Source organism: Procambarus clarkii, chromosome 21 (genome assembly GCF_040958095.1).
Source record: "Procambarus clarkii isolate CNS0578487 chromosome 21, FALCON_Pclarkii_2.0, whole genome shotgun sequence".
NCBI classification, from domain to species: Eukaryota; Metazoa; Arthropoda; class Malacostraca; order Decapoda; family Cambaridae; genus Procambarus; species Procambarus clarkii.
Window position 1 is genome coordinate 36,076,538 of NC_091170.1, and position 20,040 is coordinate 36,096,577.

A 20,040-nucleotide genomic window follows, 5' to 3' on the forward strand; every position below is an offset into this window, starting at 1 on the left:
TACTCCACAATATTGTCGCTTGGACTGTCGACTTGCTTGGACGTCACCATCAGCTTATTTTCGTCTAATTTCGCTATGAAATGATACTTTTTCAGAGTAAAACTATGTTTTTCCATTTTCTACATTCAGCACCAACACTATTTAGATCCCACTAAATATCCCATTTAGATTACATTATATCCCACTAAATGTATCTAAATGTCAACCCATGTCTTACTATTTTTAAACAATGCTGTTTGTTGACCAACTTGTATATTGTATTTTCTACCATGTTCTCCCTTTTTCTATCTTTTTTTTTTCTTTCAACACAATTTATACTTTAAGCTCAATTACTATTAAGTTTTAGTCTAAGTGTTTTTTCCCCACCTCACCTTGCCCGAAACGCTATGCATACTAGTGGCTTTAGGTATTGTATGTACTAGCTCTATCTATAAATCCAACATTATGTTTGTAACTAATCCTCTATGTATGTACTTTTACAAGAATAAACATTTGATTTGATTTGATATAATGAGTAAATATATAATATTTATTCATTGCTAGTGTAATGCCAGGAAGCTTTGGGGTGGCTTTGGGTAATTAGAGCAACCCGTCCTCTTAAAAATAACGTCACTTTTGGCTGGTATGCGCACTATGGCCAAATTTGGACGTAATTTGAAATGCAATCGACTCGCAAAACTGACGTACTGTTCCGTTTTCTGTTTGAGTCGTCGGCTCAACTCATGTCTGCCATTCCTGGATACACATTACCAGGCCAAAAAAAAATTATGTCTAATAACACAATTTCTTTAGCACTAGCAAACCTTGGACAGATTGGGATAATCTTAAAGAACACAAGAATGGATGCAGTAGTCTGCTTCATGAACCTCATACCAGCAGGACAAAAAATCAGTACAGTAATTCTTTGACAATTTAATCAAACACAGCGTTGAAGAATAAGAGTCCTTTTTCATAGAGTTCACATGTTGAGTCAGTGCTCATCATTATAAGCATGGCTACCTGTAGTCGTCACCTGCCACAGACATCGGCAACTAATCATGGAAGCGTTTGGGCAAATGTTCCTTTCATTTGAAACCTTTGATCATCTAACAGTAAATAGGTATCTCTTTTAGGCTACATCCTAGAGATGGTCAGTAAATGGTCTAGCAAAGAAGACAGGCAGACACACACAGAGTTGGGGCTGAGTGGACAGCGCTCTAGACTCGTGGACCTAGTGACCGGGGTTCGATCCCGGCAGCCGGCAGAAAAACAAATGGGCAGTTTCCTTCACCTTGATGCCCCTGTTATCTAGGAGTAAATATGTACCTGGGAGTTAAACAGCTTCTACGGGCTGCTTCCTAGGGTGTGTGTGTGTGTGTGTGTAAAAAAAAAAATAGTTAATAACAGTTGATTAATTGACAGTTGAGAGGCGGGCCGAAAGAGCAGAGCTCAACCCCCGCAAGCACATCTAGGTGAATACACACACACGCTTGGGGAGCCGGTGGACACGTGATCCTGTGGTCCTGGGTTTGATCCCGGGCGCCGGCGAGAAACGAAGGGCAGAGTTTCTTTCACCCTATGCTCCTGTTACCTAGCAGTAAATAGGTACCTGGGCGTTGGTCAGCTGTCACGGGCTGTGTGTGGAGGGGGGGGGGCAGTAATAGTAGAAACAGTTGAGAGGCGGGCCAAAAGAGCAGAGCTCAGCCCCCGCAAGCACAACTAGGTGAACACACACGCACGCACGCTCCGTGTCAACCCAGGAAAGATTGACTGGGCACCAATCCTACACTGTTCGTCCCTGTTCACTTACCAGTAATTGGAGACCTGGTTGTAAACCATTTTGGTATGCGGATCGTGTTCATGGAAAAGCATGCAGTGAATTATGGAAAGAGAAAGCTCTATGCCTGCTAACAGGTGTCAGTATAAGTATACTCTTGTATCCATCTGTGTAAAAAGAGAGGGGGGGGGGGGGAAGAGAGAAAGGAGAGAAAGGGGGGGAGTTGGGGACGTTTTAGCTTGCTCACCTCCCACAACACACCCACACTCCGAAAAATTCATATAATTTCATTGAACTCCACCCGTGACAAGACCAGGAGTCACACTGCCAACGGTGGCACCTTACACTTTGTGCGAGTATAACATTTCATAATTATCTTAGCTAATGTCACTTGCGTGCCTCATGCATGAAGGCGTCATGTAGCCGTATCACATGTTCTCACTCAATCTATTATTATTATTATTATTTTCACCATGAAGCCATAATTATATCCTTCAGCACTATTTATTTATTTATTTACTTATATACAAGACGGTACATTGGGTTTGTGAGAATACATAGCATAGTATTTACAATCTTGTAAAGCCACTAGTACGCGTAGCGTTTTTATTTTATTTATACTATACTATTATTTTATACTATTAACGCCTTTTACTATCACCACCATTAACTCCTATTATTCACGCCACAATTCCTGTACATACCCCTATTAGCCCCTATTCCCACAAAAATTAGCCCGCCATTATTCCCACCCTTATTAACTCCAAGCAATAAACCAGGTATAAGAAAGTTACAAGTTACCAGTTACATGTTAACTGTTGTGGTCACATCCTGGGAGATGGTCAGTCCTTAACATTATCCTCCATTATTTTTTTAATTAACGCATTTAGGTACATCTGCATTCGTGCAGCTACGCTAGACTATATGACGGAGAGTACTGCGTGTCAAAAACAAGCTACGTGATGCTAAAAAATCCCCATCACGCAGGATGGTTAGTTATACAGAGGCATGTGATAAGTAGTCTGTATTGGCAGACTCTGGGTGCATTATGAGGATATTATGAACACAAGAGTGAATAAGGTAGTAGTGGTACTAAAAGTCCGCAACTCGCAGGATGGTTAGTCATACAGGGCCATATGTTCAGTAGCCTACATTGACAAATTTTGGATATACTATGAAGATATCCTCAAGAACACAAATATAGTACTATGTAGCAACTGTTAAGGACATGTACATGTTAGTTCATGTATTATGTACCCCATACATACATTCTGTCTGTGGGCGTTCGTGGAAATGGTTACAGAGGCACATAATGGATTTAGGATCTGTTGTAATTTTTTTTGTTTGTAGTACTGACCTCGTCTTGGGCCCGAGAAAGAAGGCAACTACCTAATTTAATATTTCCCAGACCTCGCAAATCTATGTTCTAACTTCTAAATAAAGCCTAAGATGGCATATATTTGGCATAGCATTGTTTATTTAGGCCTAGAAACAGTTAAGTTTGTTTCAGTTTTACGTTCAGTGTAAGAATAACAAAACCTGGATTTTTTGTGATTGCTACAGTATATATATTTAGTACATACCATTTACACATACAAGTCATATTGTACCAGTTTAGTTATAGTTTATTTCATTTATTATGCACCCCATACCCATCCTGTGGGCGGTAGTGGAAAAGGTTACAGAGGCACATAATGGGCTCAGGGACTGAACCCCACAATTCATTTAGCTAAGCAAGTTATAATCTTGATGAGCTAGTTACAAAATTCAGTGTAAGTCGTCACATCATCAATGAGTTCGAGATCGATCACAAGTACAGTTTCTAAATTAATCTAAATTAAGCAGCTGACACATGTGGAGAGCTAGTGTCACAATTGATATGTTTGTCCTGCACACTGCCCCCATCCAGGGGCAGCGGTGGATAGATTACAATCACTTAGTTACTACCTACAGTTAGCAAACTGGGGATATTTGGCTAAAATTTCTGGAGCAGATAATTTTGAATGAAATATTTACACATCGTTGGAACATTGGTTATAGAATTGTCTCTGAATTCTCGTATCTTTTCGTACTCCATCACATAGTGACGGAGGGTGTGCTAATAATATTGTTGACACAGTTTACATTTGGTCAGGTCTACATCAGCAGATAATGAGAATTACCAGATACCGCATAATTGCGCTTAATAGAAAAGTTAATCACAAATTGTATTTTAACTTTTAATTAACAATACATTATTTTAAAAAAAGCTTTTCTCTGTGAATCTAATTTCAAGTATATAATATACGTATGAAATACGGAATACTTAATTCACATTCATACACGTAAGGTAATATGGGTGGAGGCGAACGGTGACGGCAAACTCAGCCGATCATGTATTGGGTAATGGCCGGCAGCCAGCACCATCACCAAGTCCGTCATTTTCCATGCCAGCAACCACAGACTTTCACGGGTGGTTCTCACTAGTGAACACTTCAATAATGATTAACTTACACTTTCACTCTCGATATTTTGAAAAAGCTCGTCTGTCTCTATTGAGGAAGCTGCTGTGTCATCAGAAATTGTAAAAAGCGATGAGGCTTCCTTCAAAATTAAGCTCTCAGAAAATACAGTCTATTCTCCAATACTGCTTCAACGTAAGCTGAGCTTAATTTAGATAATTGTGATTCAGGCCATAAATAAACTGTCAATATCACTTAGTCGCATAGATTTCACAATGTTAAATAAAAATATATATATTTGAAAATCTGACCTTTTTCAACTAAGCTAAGCTGACAGGTTATCTCATAAAACAAAGCGCATACAAAAAATGAATACTGTACACATGTATTATATGCGTAGGTAGATATATATTTGTGTATATATAATTGGAAAACAAAGGTAACTCGCAACATATATAATGGTAGGGTATACCATGAATTGCAAATATATTATAATCCGCAACACCACACCCATGCACATTGCAAAATAGCCTATCAACAGTCTCTATAATTTAAGTGTCGACAAAAGTGAGAATCACTCAGTTACGTCGATGAGTGTTTTAGTCATTGCCAGGTAGGTGTGCATACCTGCACGGCACAGATCACGTCATGTGGGTTGCTTGACCCATTCAGTAAGACTTCATAACGCGTACTACCGGGATCACCACACCCCCGGCAGCTGGGTGGCGAGGAATGCTCATACCAGCTACTACAGTAGATTAGATTGTTGCCGCCGAAGGCGGCTAGTTTATTGTACACCCCATACTCATCCTGTGAGCGGTAGCGCAAAAGCATTACAGAGGGCACAAAAGGTCTTTATCAGACATCTTAGATTATTACATAAACAATTTCTTCAATCCTTCACACCTTATAGATACAATGTCAGCTAGTTACAGAGAAAGTGCTATTACAAGAGCTACATATTTACAGTAAGTCATCATACATTAATGGTAGGTCTTATCGCTAATACATAATAGTAACTACAATTCATCCTCTCTCTGCTTGTTGGGGCAGATCTTCAGCTCCAAGGATTGTTCTAACGTACGCGGGGTAACAATGAACTGAATGACTCATTCAGATTCTTTAAGACAGTCCATACGTTTACCAGCTTTGCATGTACAGCTGGCGATACTCTGTGTTCTGAGTATACTCGAGGTTGGGTGTGATGTCGACTATTAATGTCAGTCTCTCTCCGAGTCTTTAATGTTTTTTTTTTCCATTCCCAGATCATACTCCTTGTCCGTCCCTCTTTTTCTCAACGTCCTCATTACCGTGCATTTACTTTGAGCGGGTGAATGAATGTGTACTCCCTTAACTATGCTTATAAGGCTGTTTTAGCTCTTTGATCCCCACATATAAACCTTCAATCGACTGGTGTACGGGTAGGTTCCTGAACTCTCCGGTTTTCTTATACAGTATCTACAGCTGAACCCATATGGAGTCTGCCTCCACAACTTCACAACTTGACTCCATTTACTTGCTCCTCTGATACTTAGGAAGCTCCTTTTGACATTTTTGGCTTAGGGTAATGTCCACTTTTATCTATTGTTAATATACATCTCATTTTAACTAGTCCTCGCTTCCTCTTAGTTCTCCAGCGCATTTTGTATCTTATTTCTCAATCGTTAGCCTATTTTACTCTTCCAGTGACGTGAGGTTTAATTTTCTTAGTCTTTCCAAGTACAGTACCTCGTGGTTCTCTGTTTTGGTGGCATCTCTCTCCATTGTCTGCAGCATGAGTTATGTATGATGATATACCAGCTCCAATCTGGTGCCGCGTATTCCAGAATTGATCATACATATGCAGGGGATTTTATCCAGTTCATGTCAGTAATTCGGATTAGGTGGTTACCTTGCGATGATTTCGGGGCTCGACGTCCCTGCGGCCGGGTCCTCGACCAGGCCTCCTCGTATATGCAGGTACGGGAACATGCATATAAGCCTAACATGTATATATGGCTATCCCGACACAATAAGCACTTTTTTATAATTTCCTGCCATTGTGATTTCTTGGAGGAAGCGTTGATGGAGAATTCCATTACCCACACCGGAGTGCAGGCGGGTTATTCATAAAATTAGTCGTGACACCATATGCTATCTCCAGACTTCCTTAGGGGACTCGGAAGCATCCCAGGTTAAAGAGCTTTTTCCTGTCATGGCTTAGTGGCTTAAGGCATGCATCTGGTATTCACCTGGATGCTGGTCCCAGTCCCCATACTGCTACAACTGATTTTCTCAATAATAAATAATTTACTTGAAAATATATAGTATAACATGATACTGTGGTTAATAACTGTTACATATCCAACCAGGGCCGGACGAAGCTTTTGCCAGGATGCTTAAAGAATGCAAGGAGGAGTTTTGCGAGCCACTGTTTACCATATTTAATAAATCATTAGAGTCAGGCAGAGCGTCTGAGTCGTGGAAGGTTGCTAATGTGGTACTAATTTTTAAGAAAGGAAATAGATCACTTGCGTCAAACTATCGGCCAATCAGCCTAACGTCTATTGTGGGGAAAGTTACTTGAATCGACAATTGCAAATACCATTCGTCTTCATCTCGAAAAACATAAATTAATAAATGATTCGCAACATGGTTTTACAAATGGCCGTTCATGTTTAGCAAATGTGCTATCATTCCAGCATAGTTGAGGCAGTTGATAGTGGTAAGGTTTGTGATGTTGTGTACCTTGACTTTAGCAAAGCTTTTGATACAGTGCCACATGAAAGATTGATTAAAAAGATAGAGGCTCATGGTATGGGGGGTGCTGTATTAAGTTGGACTAGGGCATGGCAATACCAAAGGAAACAGTTAGTGTAAATGGGGTTAAGTCAGAGTGGGAAAATGTTGTAAATGGAGTGCCTCAAGGCTGTCCTGGGACCTCTATTATTTATAATATATATAAATGATTTAGATTCAGGTTTGAGTAGCAACATCTGCAAATTTGCCGATGATACAAAAAAATCGGTAGTGAAATAAACACGGAAAAAGATCACTTCAAGTCTATCAAAATAGATCGACCGTTTTATATGTGCGAGATTAGGTTTATAATAATGTTATTAATTATATTCATTTCATATAACCTGTGTTCCAGGCACAAGAGGGGATCATCCCTTGCCGGTACAATTTTGGGAGTATTTCCTTGGAGGCCATGCCTTACCTCTTAGTCCTTGGAGGGCCTGTTAGTATATTCTTTGGCGTTTATTTGGGGCCCTTTGACACAAGTATTTTAATGTGTGACTGGTAAGTGTAAGTGACAGGAGTCCAGGTAAATCCCACTTTTTTACTCTCTTCAGTGAGTAAAAAAGTGGGATTTACTATTCTATTTCGGGACAATGTCCGAAATAGAATGTTGTTTAGTGCTTGCAGGAAATCACTATAACCATAGTATTTGCATGGAGACCTTGGAGACCCTACTTGACTGCACCGTGGGAGATTATCCACTTTCAAATTATAAGTCCATCCCTTTTCACCCAAGTAAAAATTAAAGATGAGACAAGCTTCTTCTCGAGGCAAAGCTCAATGTCTTAAGCTATATTAATACTCTGTCCACAGAGTATTCTCTCTCTCAAGCGCCACACACTCATAGTTCCCTACACCGCCCCAAGGGTGCAGCTGGAAGTGCAGTTGTCCTGACAATGGCTTGTATTTTGAGTGAGGAGTCCATATAAACAACTGGGCCTCTACCCATCAGACCCAACTCTCTGCCTTACTTCTTGCACTCAAGTGTGTACAGCTCCTAACTTGATATATTAATTGTAAGCGATTCTTTATCATCCTCAATTGTGTCAACTTTAAGACAACTGTAACAAGCTTGTGTCTGAAGCTTGAGATGAAGCTTGATATACAACAAACTTGTTAATGATGGTAACATCCCATTTCATATAGATTCCATCTTATGTTGGCATCCGAATACATGATGGAACTGATGAGTTAACCAAAGAATCTGCCTTCAAAGGACTTTATTATAACCATATACTGCCTATAAGCAGTCTGGGAAGCAATAATATTATAATAATTATAATACACCAAGACACACCAAGAACTTCAACAAATCCTTGTAGATTTGAGGCAAAGTGAAATTTACCCAAATAATTCCATCTATCATACTATCATACAAAAAGAGCAACACATCTATGGATCATCTATTAAAATCAGCAGACTCCTAGATGTTATTACTGCTCGGCTTATACTCGACTATAAGTATTTCTGGGAATTTGCATTGCCTGCTGATGTAGACCTGACCAAATGCAAACTGTCAGCAAAATTATTCTCACACAGCCACTACGTGATGGAGTGCAAAAAGATATGTTAATTTAGAGACAGCTCTTTAATAAATGTTCAAGAAATGTGTAACTATTTCATTCAAAATATGCTACATGAATTTTTAGCCAAATGTCCTGTTTTTAAATGCTGGTTGTAAATATGGGTGGGCGTTACCTTTCCACCGCTGCCCACTGGCTAGGGTGGTAGAAGGGTGAGGTGCAGGATAAACGAATCAATTATGACAAACTCATAACATGAAAGTTACTTAACTTTAAGATTACTTGTGGTCGTTCTTGAACTCATTGTTGATATAATACTCTAAATACATTAAACTATGTAACTACCTTATCATGACCAATTTGCTTAGCTAACTTAATTTTGAGGTTCAGCCTCTGAGCCCATTATATGCCTCTAACCCTTGCCAGTACCGCCCACAGGATGGGTATGGGGTGCATAATAAATAAACTTACCAAACTAAAAGCAGCCAAAACTAAAGGAAATTTCGGAGAAACCTAAAGCCAATAAGCAACATAAGGCAGCTTAAATAAAAAAGTATATATAAAGGAGTATTAAGTACTTGAGGTTATTAAAGCAAAGCACATATAAATAATAATAAAGAACAAATCGTAAAAAGAAAAAGTAATGAACTAAACCAGGCATCAACGGAACATTGCGCAAAACGCAAGACAATCACAAAGGAGAACCATTAAGCCCTGAACGAAATCGGCAACAAAATTAATATATATGAGGAATATTTGGAAGGGTTAGACAAGCTGGGAAAGCACTCCAGAACACACACACACGGCATAAACATAGCGACCGCACTAAACAAGACGATACATACGGCTCGTACACTTGTTCAATCCAGTCACAAGTATAATGATATTTATAAATCACTTACTAATAAATATCGGCCAATAAACTCACCAGCCTGAGTACACAGAGCACCTCGGAGGCGCCGGCCACCCAGCCCACCAGACCAGTGATGAAGAAGATTAAGCCTACGCCTAGCACACTGTAGGTGAAGATCTGCAACACAAAAAGCGGCATTAGTCACCTAAAGACTCGCGAGACGCGAGGAACAGATTTACTATTGTTAATCCAAGCTGGGAGAGTCCACTCGCCTAAGTTGTTACAAAACCATTAGATATAATGACGCCAAAATTGTACTTAAAACATTATCATAACGTCGTGCCTAGCGTAATCCAGGTTTAGTTTATATTAAAATAACAATACTTTAAACAGTCTCAGGCTTCACGAGAAGGCTGCAGCCCCCTTTATGTCATGCTAATTAACGTTCATATATTTGTGTGGTATATTTGTAGGCTTTAAAAGCTACTATTACCTACACTAGGCGGAAATGAGTATAACCAGTGGCAATGGTCATCACCCATGAGGATAACGTACGCGAGCGGCTCACCATTAAATCGTTTTTTGAACATTCATGAATTCCAATTTCCCTCAAAAGTATGTCTGGTACATAACAATGTATGTTTTAGTCCATTTGATGTGGATTCCATCTCATGTTGGCCTCCAAATGCATGATAGAACTGATGAGTTAGCCAAAGAATCTGCCTTTAAAGGAGCCGTTGAGTGTAACCTTGGATTGTCAATGAGCAATCTGAGAGCAGTAGCACATCAAGAACTTCAACAAAATCTTGTAGATCTGAGGCAAAGTGAAATCGACACTAGTAATAACATCTATCATCATACTATCATGCAAGAGGAGCCACACATCTATGGTTCATCCAATAAAATCAGCAGACTTCTAGATGTTACTACTGCTCGGCTTAGACTCGGTTACAAGTATCTCTGGGAATTCTCATTATCTGCTTATGTAGATTTGACCAAATGTAAACTGTGTCAACAAAATTATTCGCACACCCTCCGTCACTATGTGATGGAGTGCGAAAAGATACGTAAATTCAGAGACAATTCTATAACAAATGGTCCAAAGATGTGTAAATATTTCATTCAAAATGATCTGCTACCAGAAATCTTAGCCAAATGTTCCCAGTTCGCTACCTGTAGGTAGTAACCAAGTGATTGTAACCTATCCACTGCTGTTCACTGGATGGGGGGGGGGGCGGTGTGCAGGACAAACAAATTGTGACACTAGCTCTCAACATATGTCAGTTGCTTAATTTAGAAACTGTACTTGTGGTTGATCTCGAACCCATTGATGATGTGATGACTTATATTGAATATTGTAACTAGCTCATTAAGATTGTAACTTGCTTAGCTAAATGAATTGTGGGGTTCAGTCCCTAAGCCCATTATGTGCCTCTGTAACCCTTTCCACTACCGCCCACAAGATGGGTATAGGGCGCATAATAAATTAACTAAACTAACTGTACATTCGGTTTGTTGAAAGGTCTTTATTAATTAAATATGCACTAACGTAACAAAGTATGAATTCCTGGGTGTCTAGGAATACTGAAGTATAATGATTGTTGGTGGGACCCAGGGAAGGTTAATTGTTAAGCTCATGCTTGCACAGAAGCTAACTTTACATTAAAAATAATAAAAATAAATACATACAGCCTTTCTCCAACTATAAGTTTGAATAACAACAACTAGTTATGACAATGGGCGTAGACAGATACACTTGGCGAGCTGCACTAAGCTACAGTAATATATCATTGATAAAAGTAGTAATTGCCAGTCACAGGAATAACCAATACTTCAAATAGTTCATCTCAGCAGTTATGGACATCTTTCTCACGAGGTATAGCAAGCTAGTAGAGAGAGGGGAAGTGCATGTAGAGAGCCAAAGGTTGTCACTGCACCAACAGAGAGCATTTTAATATATTTTCCGGCATGTTCATTAGCGTGAATCAGCATGTTGCTTAAATTGTTAAGGTGCTTCCTTAACACAGGAAGCCTGACGTCCAAGTGTCACACCACTTACTGCAGTATCTGCTTAACTACCAGAGCACGGGTGAAGATAACAGTGATCATGATGGACGCACACGTGACGAGAGAAATATGAGAGGAGTCCATCATTACCCACAGGTGAAGCGTGCGGCTTGGCGCACAGTTCGTAGTCGGGTCCTGCTATAACGTTTGCCGTTTAGCCTCTACCCTGTAATTTCTTGCAGGCGAGGGAAGAGCTGATTTTAACCATCCATAAGACGTAATTAGTGATTTTGTAACAATGTAAAGGGGACGGACTTCTTCATCAAGTCTGTAGTTCTTACTTGTACCGTTTGTAAGGGCTTTGGTAGGATCTCTGTAGTGCAGTTGGGTTCGTTCTCGACTCAGCAATCGGACATCCAGGGCGGGATAGAAATAGTTGGGCACGTTTCCTTTCACCTTATGCCTCTGTTCATCTATCAGTAAATAGTTACATGCGAGTTACTCAACTGTTGTGTGGAGTTGCATTCCTATTTTTTTATTATTATTTTCTACCACAGACGTGGCCACACATTTACAATGCTAATCAGCATTTATACATTTTCTTCTGTCCTCCATGGACAGGGTTAGAGACAGTAAGAGTCAGTAGTTTGTCCTAAGGGAGGGGACCTCGATACCAGCCTAACGTACACAAGCTGCCTGTCCGACAAAATGAATAATAAAAATGAATTTTCACATTGGTGGAGAGCAAAAACAGAAGAAACAACGACATAAGCTTTGCTAATGAGAATGGACAACCCATCCTGCTGTTTAGCAGGATGGGTTGTACCTGTCGTCAATTATCACGAATTCGTATATACTTTTAGATAGTAGTATACTGACTAGTAAGGAATTCTTTTAAAATAAATTAAGCTAAAAACAATCTTAAATATTCCTAGGCCTCGTATTGCACTCACATGTATTATATTAGGCCTCAGATACCGTGTATTAGGTCTAGGAAGGTTAGGTTAGTTTATTTTGTCTGAGCAACACAAGTAAATACACACAGAAATCACAATAGCGTGATGCATCAAATGAACAAATCCACAAGGGCCGTGATGAGGGGTTCGAACTTACGCCCGGGATGATCCCAGACGCTGCCTTAGTTGACTAGGCCACGACATGGTAAAAAGAATTGTAATCGGTAGTTCCACTGATCTCACACGGATCCTGCAGCCTCTCCGAGACACAAACCAGGGTTGTTTGGTTTGTTTGTAGGGACTCATAAGCCTCGAAGAACACTATATGCAGCACCCGGGAGAGCCTTGTTGGACTCTCGTGCACTGGCACATATCGTCTTCTCCTACCACCCCATTATATATTTGTATATATAGGGAAATTTATTGTACAAGATTACATATTTACAAATGTGGCCTAAATACATACTCAACACAACCAATACAAGCAAAATGAAAAACACGACAATTGATAAATGTCACAGACAGATTCGATCATTGTTGCAAGTCAAACACTTCTTCGAATTCCTCCGAAGTTGGACTAGTGCCCAAGACGCAACAGGCATTTCCCGTCTGAATCGCAACACTGAGGCGCTGGAACAAGAAACTTTTTGCTCTCTGGTCTTTTGTAGTGCTAATCAATTTGTCTCCCAATTCCTTTAGGAATTTCAATGCACATTTTCCCAACGAACCGAGGGTCTCCGAGCCGATCGGAACAAAGCTGTAGGAGTGTGCTAGACCTACGTATTTGATAATTTTCTGCGATTTATTTTATTATTATTATTTTATATTATATTATATATGAAATACTATTTATATGTATATATGAAATAGTATTTCATATATATTATATATGAAATACTATGTTACTATGTTATATATACCATCGTTACTATAAGTACAATCAAAACAGAACGATGGTAGTATCATCCTGTTTTGGATAAACAAGAGTAAACATTCACATTGGAACATGTGAATGTTTACTTTAGCAAGACAGCACAAGAGAACAGAGCAGCGCAAGTCGTGGCACTGTATGTCAATACGTGTCTAGATTTATCCTGACTCTAGTGAGCTGGATGACCAACTGTTAAAGGCTGCAAGGATTACATCTGCATAATTATCCTCACACCATCCAAGCTCAAGATTTCACAATGTGGTAAAAGTGCAAGTCAAAAGTGCAAGGTAAAAGTATAAGAGCTGCAGAGCAAAACGCCAAATGTTGCGCATGGTAAGCTAACTTAAACACCGCTCGCAATACCATCATAAAGCCTGGGTTAGGTGGTGTCGGTGTTAGACACACCTGAGGAGAAGCTCGACATGCGCCGCGGGTGTTGTCAAGCTCGTAGTGAAGGCTTGGCGGGTCACTCACGCTCCTCACTCCTCCATCACTCACGCTCCTCACTCCTCCAGTCTTCTCGCGTTTACTCCAACACTTACACTTACACTTTCTGCCATCAGTCTTTATTATTGCTATTAGAAAGATCTAAAACTCATAGCGAATATGTTGACCAGACCACATCACTAGAAGATGAAGATCGACTTGAGAATGGTCCAGGACGGACCGAAACGTCGTCGTCCCTTCACCTACTAGTGTGTGGTCTGGTCAACATACTTTAGCCACGTTATTGTGACTCATCGCCTCATAGCGAAGTATATTTAGATTATCCTCACCAGCCTAAAGCAGGAATACTGTATATTAAAATTACAAAATAAAATGATGTTGGTCAATTCGCAACTGCATGTGTTTTTTTGGATTCAGTTACTCTCAACAAAATTTCCATTTAGCACGGACTTATGGTGAGCCCGTAGTGGACTTACCTGGCACAGGAGCGGAGCTATAACTGCAGTTGTTGCTGTTGTTGGTTTAGATTTAACTAATCAGAACGAAATGATCATGTAGCACGGGGTATAGTGAGCCCGTAAGCGAGTTTGATTATTCGCGATATCCTTGTTACTGTGATATTTGGATTAAAGATTTTAAATGGAGGTGGGGTTTCCTCCTTTTCTCCCGTTTATTTTCCGCTTCTGTTTTAGCACACTGGTTTTAGTCTTGTTTTAATAACATATTATCTTGGTGGCGGATATAGATGCACAGTGTTTACAAGTGTGTCCCATTCTTTAACTGCTTTTCCAACCATTATAGTTGCTGTGGATTTTGCATCTAATGCAGCTGCTCTTGTTGGATGAATGTTGAGGTTGATGTGCAGGGCTTTAGTTGTTTCATTCCAGTAAGTACAAATACAAATATTTATTCAGGTAAAGTACATACATACAAGGTAAGATACAAAAGTTGATGGATGTATAGATAGAGCTAGTACATACAATGCCTAAAGCCACTATTACGCAAAGCGTTTCGGTAGTGTAATAGTGGCGCTTCTGCATCTATTCCACAAATGTGACACTCTTTATGTATTGAGATTATTACCTCCCAGCAGCACAGACTCAGACGTGTAACCAAGTCTGTCTGTCTCTCTGTATGGCTACTGCAATGTCTCTGGATATCTTTTTGCCAGGCTTGAAAGAGTAGTACCCAGTGACTTGTTCGTACCACATCGCAGTGGATCTTCCTTCCGCTACTTTGGCTCTGTGGCAACTTTTGATAGTTGAGAATTTTCTTCTTGAATTGCTCCTTAATCTGTGAAAAAACTTGGAGGTATTTTAACTTATACAACAGGTAGAGCAGTGGCATTTTTTGTTAGTGAGTCTGTCTTTTCATTACCCTTTATGCCATTGTGACTTGGTATCCAATTTAGGGTGATTGACATATATCATACCGGAGCCAAGTCATCTCTCGTATCAAGGAACGGTTGAGGGCCACTGGGCTAACAACACTGCAGACCAGGCATGACAGGGCGGATCTCATAGAAACCTTCAAAATACTAAACAATTTGGACAATGTAGAGCCGTACACTTTCTTCAAATATCAGATGTAGTACGAACGAGGAGCAACGGGTTCAAGCTCAACAAACCCCCAATGTAGGACAGAAAACAGGAGATGCTTTTTAACCCATAGGGTTGTAAACCCATGAGAACAGCTGAAGCCCGCTTCAGCAGTTCCCGCTGAAGCCCTAAACGCCAAAACTCTGCCAGGTTTTAAAATACAGATAGAAAAGATCATCAGGGCAAATGGGGGGACCTTTGACAAGCCGCCAGCTTCCTGTCCTCGTCGAGGCCACTAATATTAGTGGCTCTCAGGTAAATTCAGGAGTGGTTTACTGCTCTATGTATCGCATTTACTAAATATTTTTCCATTTCTTCAGTATTGTCAGGCGAAGTGTAGTTTTGGTGCCAAATTTCAAGTCTGCTGTCTGAAATTTCGTCCAATCTGCTTTGATAAATCCCATCCGGGTTTGGGAGCTAGAGGTCTGGAAGGTAGTGCTATATTAAAAACTGTTTTTGTTGCAAAGTGGTCACTTTGTACTGTACTTGTCAAAGTCAGTACTTGGTCAATTGACCAATGACAACTCAAATACTGGAGACAATATGGATTGGTTCTGTCGAGTTAAGCAGACTGACTGCAGGCACTTCATCCAAAAGGTGTTAAATATGTCTTCCGTTGGGCGTTGAAGTCACCCGAGATGAGAGTAGGTGTGGTGACTGCTATTTCATAGATTGCAGAGAAATCCATATCGTGTTCTCTATGGCTCCTGTATACATTGAAGATGGACAGCATTGAGTTCCTCATGGTGAGATTAACTTTAAATTTGACGTCTTCAACACAGGCAGGCCTGTGATTGGTGTGGCATTGATATGATTTCTTACTAGTATTGATATGCGTCTGGTGCCACCTTGCGCAATTGAGCAGTGGTAACCTTGATATCCTGGAATATTGATAATTCTTTCAGTCCTGGTAAGTGTTTCTTGGAGTAAAACAATATCAGTGTTGCCCTTGAGAAGCACTGCTCTGAGTGTTTGTGCTTTGTTTTTGAATTCTTGGATATTCCATTGTGTAATCTTGAGATTGTCGTTATTGTCCATTATTCTGTTATAGTTGAATCCACTGAGTCTATGGTGGTTTCTAATGTGCTGATTTCCCCTACGGCTTGTGTCTTCTTGGTTGGAATGGAGGGTGTCATTGGGTGCTGAAACAATTCAGTTTCGTCACCTTCAACTTCGTCGACATTTTCCGGTAGGGCTTGTTGAGGTATGGATGAAATAAGTTCAGTAGATTGTTTTTTACCTGTTAACATTTTCTTCCATGACTGAGGGTTAGTCTGTTCTAGTGCTTGGAATGCTTTGTTGTGCATCTTACTGAAGGTCTCTGTTAGGGAGGTAATAAGCATTGGAACAATGGTCATTTAATATGCCTTTGGCTGCCTTTCTTTTGTCTTAGTAGGTGGGGAGACTAAGTTTAGTTGTGGTGTCTTTGCTACATCCAGCTACTGGGGAATTTGGTGATGTAGAGGTCTGTTACGTACTCCTATAAGATACGTAAGTAAATATATTAATATGTACATTTATAATTGTGTGTAAATTACAAGCATGTATATTGATATACTTATATATGTTCTATGCAAACGTACATTCATGTTACAGTGTTGGCGTTAGGCCCAACGTATCGTGGGAATGATTGTTTTATTTCTTTGTGTGCTCAGTTTTCCCACGGGAACTAATGATTTATATGTGATCATATGTGGGTAACAGAGGTGAATAATAATTGAGTGAACTGTATCTGGCAAATTGTCGTGGGACCGTCCGTTGCTGGGTGTGCATGCCATTATTCCCTTCTGTATGCATATTTTAATTACTATGTAAAGAAACAATTACTTTATTTTTGTATATCAATATGTATTAATTATTCATTAAGTTAGTTTAAGATTACTCTTGTCACAATGTATTGCTCCATTGTTGAAATAATAAATATTGTAACTTTGGCAAATCGTTCGCGGGGCAAGGCAATGTGTTTTGACTCCCGCGTTATTTTATTCAGTAGCTGATCTGGAACCAGGGAGATAACATCTAGTGGGAGTTAAGTTATACATTTTTGTTCTGTCATAGCCATACATATAATAATTTTAATTTAATGTCTGGAAGATACAGTGATATTTTTAATGTGATATATTGTGACCATATAATCATCTGTTTGCTATTGAGATTTATTTAATATAATTTTATATAAGATTGTGTATCTATTCTTCAGTCCTAAAGAAGATTTATTATTGTGCTCATTACTTATCAAGGGGTTATACTGGTGATTCGCTATTGAGAACAGCAGTTGTCTCGTATCCCTAGACGTAATTAAAGTTTGGCTGCTGTAGGGTCACGAGCCGTAACGTACGATAGGTAACAAGGTCATCATCCGTGCTTGAGATATCCTGGAGGCAATAGCAGGTGTATTCATTTTGCTGCCCTGATCTGTGCGGTTGTTGTTGCCATGTGGAGTAGTGCTCTTTTTTTTTCCAGTTGTTCGAGGTCCTGTTTTAGACTAGAATGAATTTATGCTCTAGACTGTTGCCAATTTTTATTTTCAGAGATTCGGACTTGCCGAGGAGTATTTCATTAGCTTTTAACAGAGGGTCTGTTAGTTTGTTGTCGTGGATTTGTGGCTTCGGATTGCTGGGTAGCACCGAAAGCTTGGATTACTGAACATCGTTTGTTCCAGGCGTGATGTTTATCCCTGCAGTTTGGACATTTTGTGTTTGTTGGTTTGCCTTCTTTATGTAGATTTTTGCATGTCATTGTTGTGTAGCTCGCTGCATACTCCACACCTTTCCGGGCCTCTGCAGGATTTTTTTGGTGGTCGAAGCGCTGACATCTGTAACAGCGCGTGGGCTCTGGATTGAATAGCCTTAGCCCGAATTGTCCATAGATCCCTATATTCAGTGTTGTTGTTGTTGTTGTTGTTTTAGATTCAGCTACTCGGAACTAAAAGTTTCAAGTAGCACGGGCTATGGTGAGCCCGTAGTGGACTTACCTGGCACAGGAGCGGGGCTGTAACTGCCAATGTTGATGCGAGGTCCTTTTATTGTTACAATCACCTGTCTTGTTTCGACATTGTCGTGGTTACACCTTTCTGTTGTTATGACATTGGGATATTCTAAGAGCCTGTTTGCATTTACTTTCATTTAAACGTATCATCATCTTTGTGACTTTTCCCCTCAGGTTTTAGTTCAACTAAGTTTTCAGTATTCCTGAGATTTGCAATTATGTCTGGGTTAGCTGTGGATACACTATATCTGCCTTTAATGTCAGGTTTGGCTCTGAGATCTGATCCTGGGTGATCTTTTTCCAGTGCGACAATGTAGGCATAAGTGGGACCATCTGCTGTCTTTTTGATTTTGAAGATGGTCCTTGGCATTGGTTATGGGGCTGCCCCTGAGTTCTGACAGGATTCTAAATTTATTTCTTCGGGAATTTCTTTGGTTCTCTTTCGTGTATTTGCCTTTCCGATTCCTACTACTTGCCAAGGGAATTGTGGTTATTCTCTGGTTCACTATTCCTGTCATCGCCAGCCATTTGCTTTGCTATTTCCACAAGATTACCGTGTCCTTCTGACGTTAATTTCAGAAGGGTGGCCAGTCAGCTCTCTGGGAGACATGGTGGGCCCATGTGTGGTGCTTTTCGTATAAATTCCGATTTTGTAAAGTCGTAATCGCTAAATATCTTTCACTTGAATTAAATTCACTTTATACTGCGCACTAAAAAGACGTTGGTGATTCAGTCAGTAAACTACATAACTAGGTAGTATCACAGGTCAAGTACCTCTGAGTAAATCCTGAGCGAGCTAGAAAGAAGTTCACTTGATGTCTGTGTGACCTCGCTCGCGTGCGCGCGCGCACACACACTAAAACAACACAACTGCATGTTGTCGTTGTTTTAGATTCAACTACTCTGAACAAAATTTCCATGTAGCACTGAGATGTAGAGAGCCCGTAAAACCGTAATGCAGTTGGTGTCTAATATAGTGAACCTTTGATTACATTATACAGTGAGGCGTGGAAGTCGACACCTCTCTGCTGCACGCACCAATAAAATACCAGTGTTCGGGGATGGGAAAATGACTGCATTCAAGGAAGTGACAGTCAATTTACCGAAAATGACAACTTTCACTGTGGTTAGAGTGGTGCAGCGTTCCTGCCAGCTCACAATGCTGTAATGTTACTCTTTGCCGAGATGGGAACTGACGGACGCACGCGTACACACCACCACCTCACTTCCCAAGGCATTTCATTTATTGACTACTCTGACACTGAAAAAGTTCTTTCTAATGTCTCTTGTGGCTCATTTTGGGTACCCAGCTTCCACCTGTGTCCCCTTGTGCTTGTACCACCCGTGTTGATTGATAAAGATTACGCCACCCAAAAGGTGGCACGGACATGAATAGCCCGTAAAGTGGAGGCTCTTTGGTGCCATTATTAGTACCAATAGCCGATACTGGAGATCTATGGATAGGGTCTTCATGGTCTTTCGCAGTTTTCGGGTGTAATGTCTTCGTTGGCAGGGGCAGCCAGGTTGTGTGACGTCCCTGTTACCGGGCTGGTTGAGGGGCCTGTTGCGAGGTTGGACGCCGGGCCGGCAGCAGGTGGAGGTCGCCCGGTACCGTCACCGTTGGTAGTCCATTTGCGGTGAGCAGCTGGTTGACGGTGTGGACGTATAAGTTGACGTCGCTGCTCGCCAATTTGTCGGCGAGGTGTAGAAGTACTGGTAGCCGGGTGTCGTTGGTGATAACTGCAGGCTTGGTTGGTGG

The 20,040-nt window shown here is 40.4% G+C and overlaps 1 protein-coding gene across 2 annotated transcripts in view; it reads right to left on the reverse strand.

The window, feature by feature from the left end:
• Positions 1 to 20,040, reverse strand: part of LOC123760603 (tetraspanin-13) — a 78,568-nt gene that overhangs the window by 13,791 nt on the left and 44,737 nt on the right. For both annotated transcript variants that reach the window (XM_045746307.2, XM_045746308.2), the window contains exon 3: positions 9,430 to 9,531. In XM_045746307.2, coding sequence (XP_045602263.1) covers positions 9,430 to 9,531 — 102 coding nt within the window. The remainder of the gene's footprint in view (positions 1 to 9,429; positions 9,532 to 20,040) is intronic.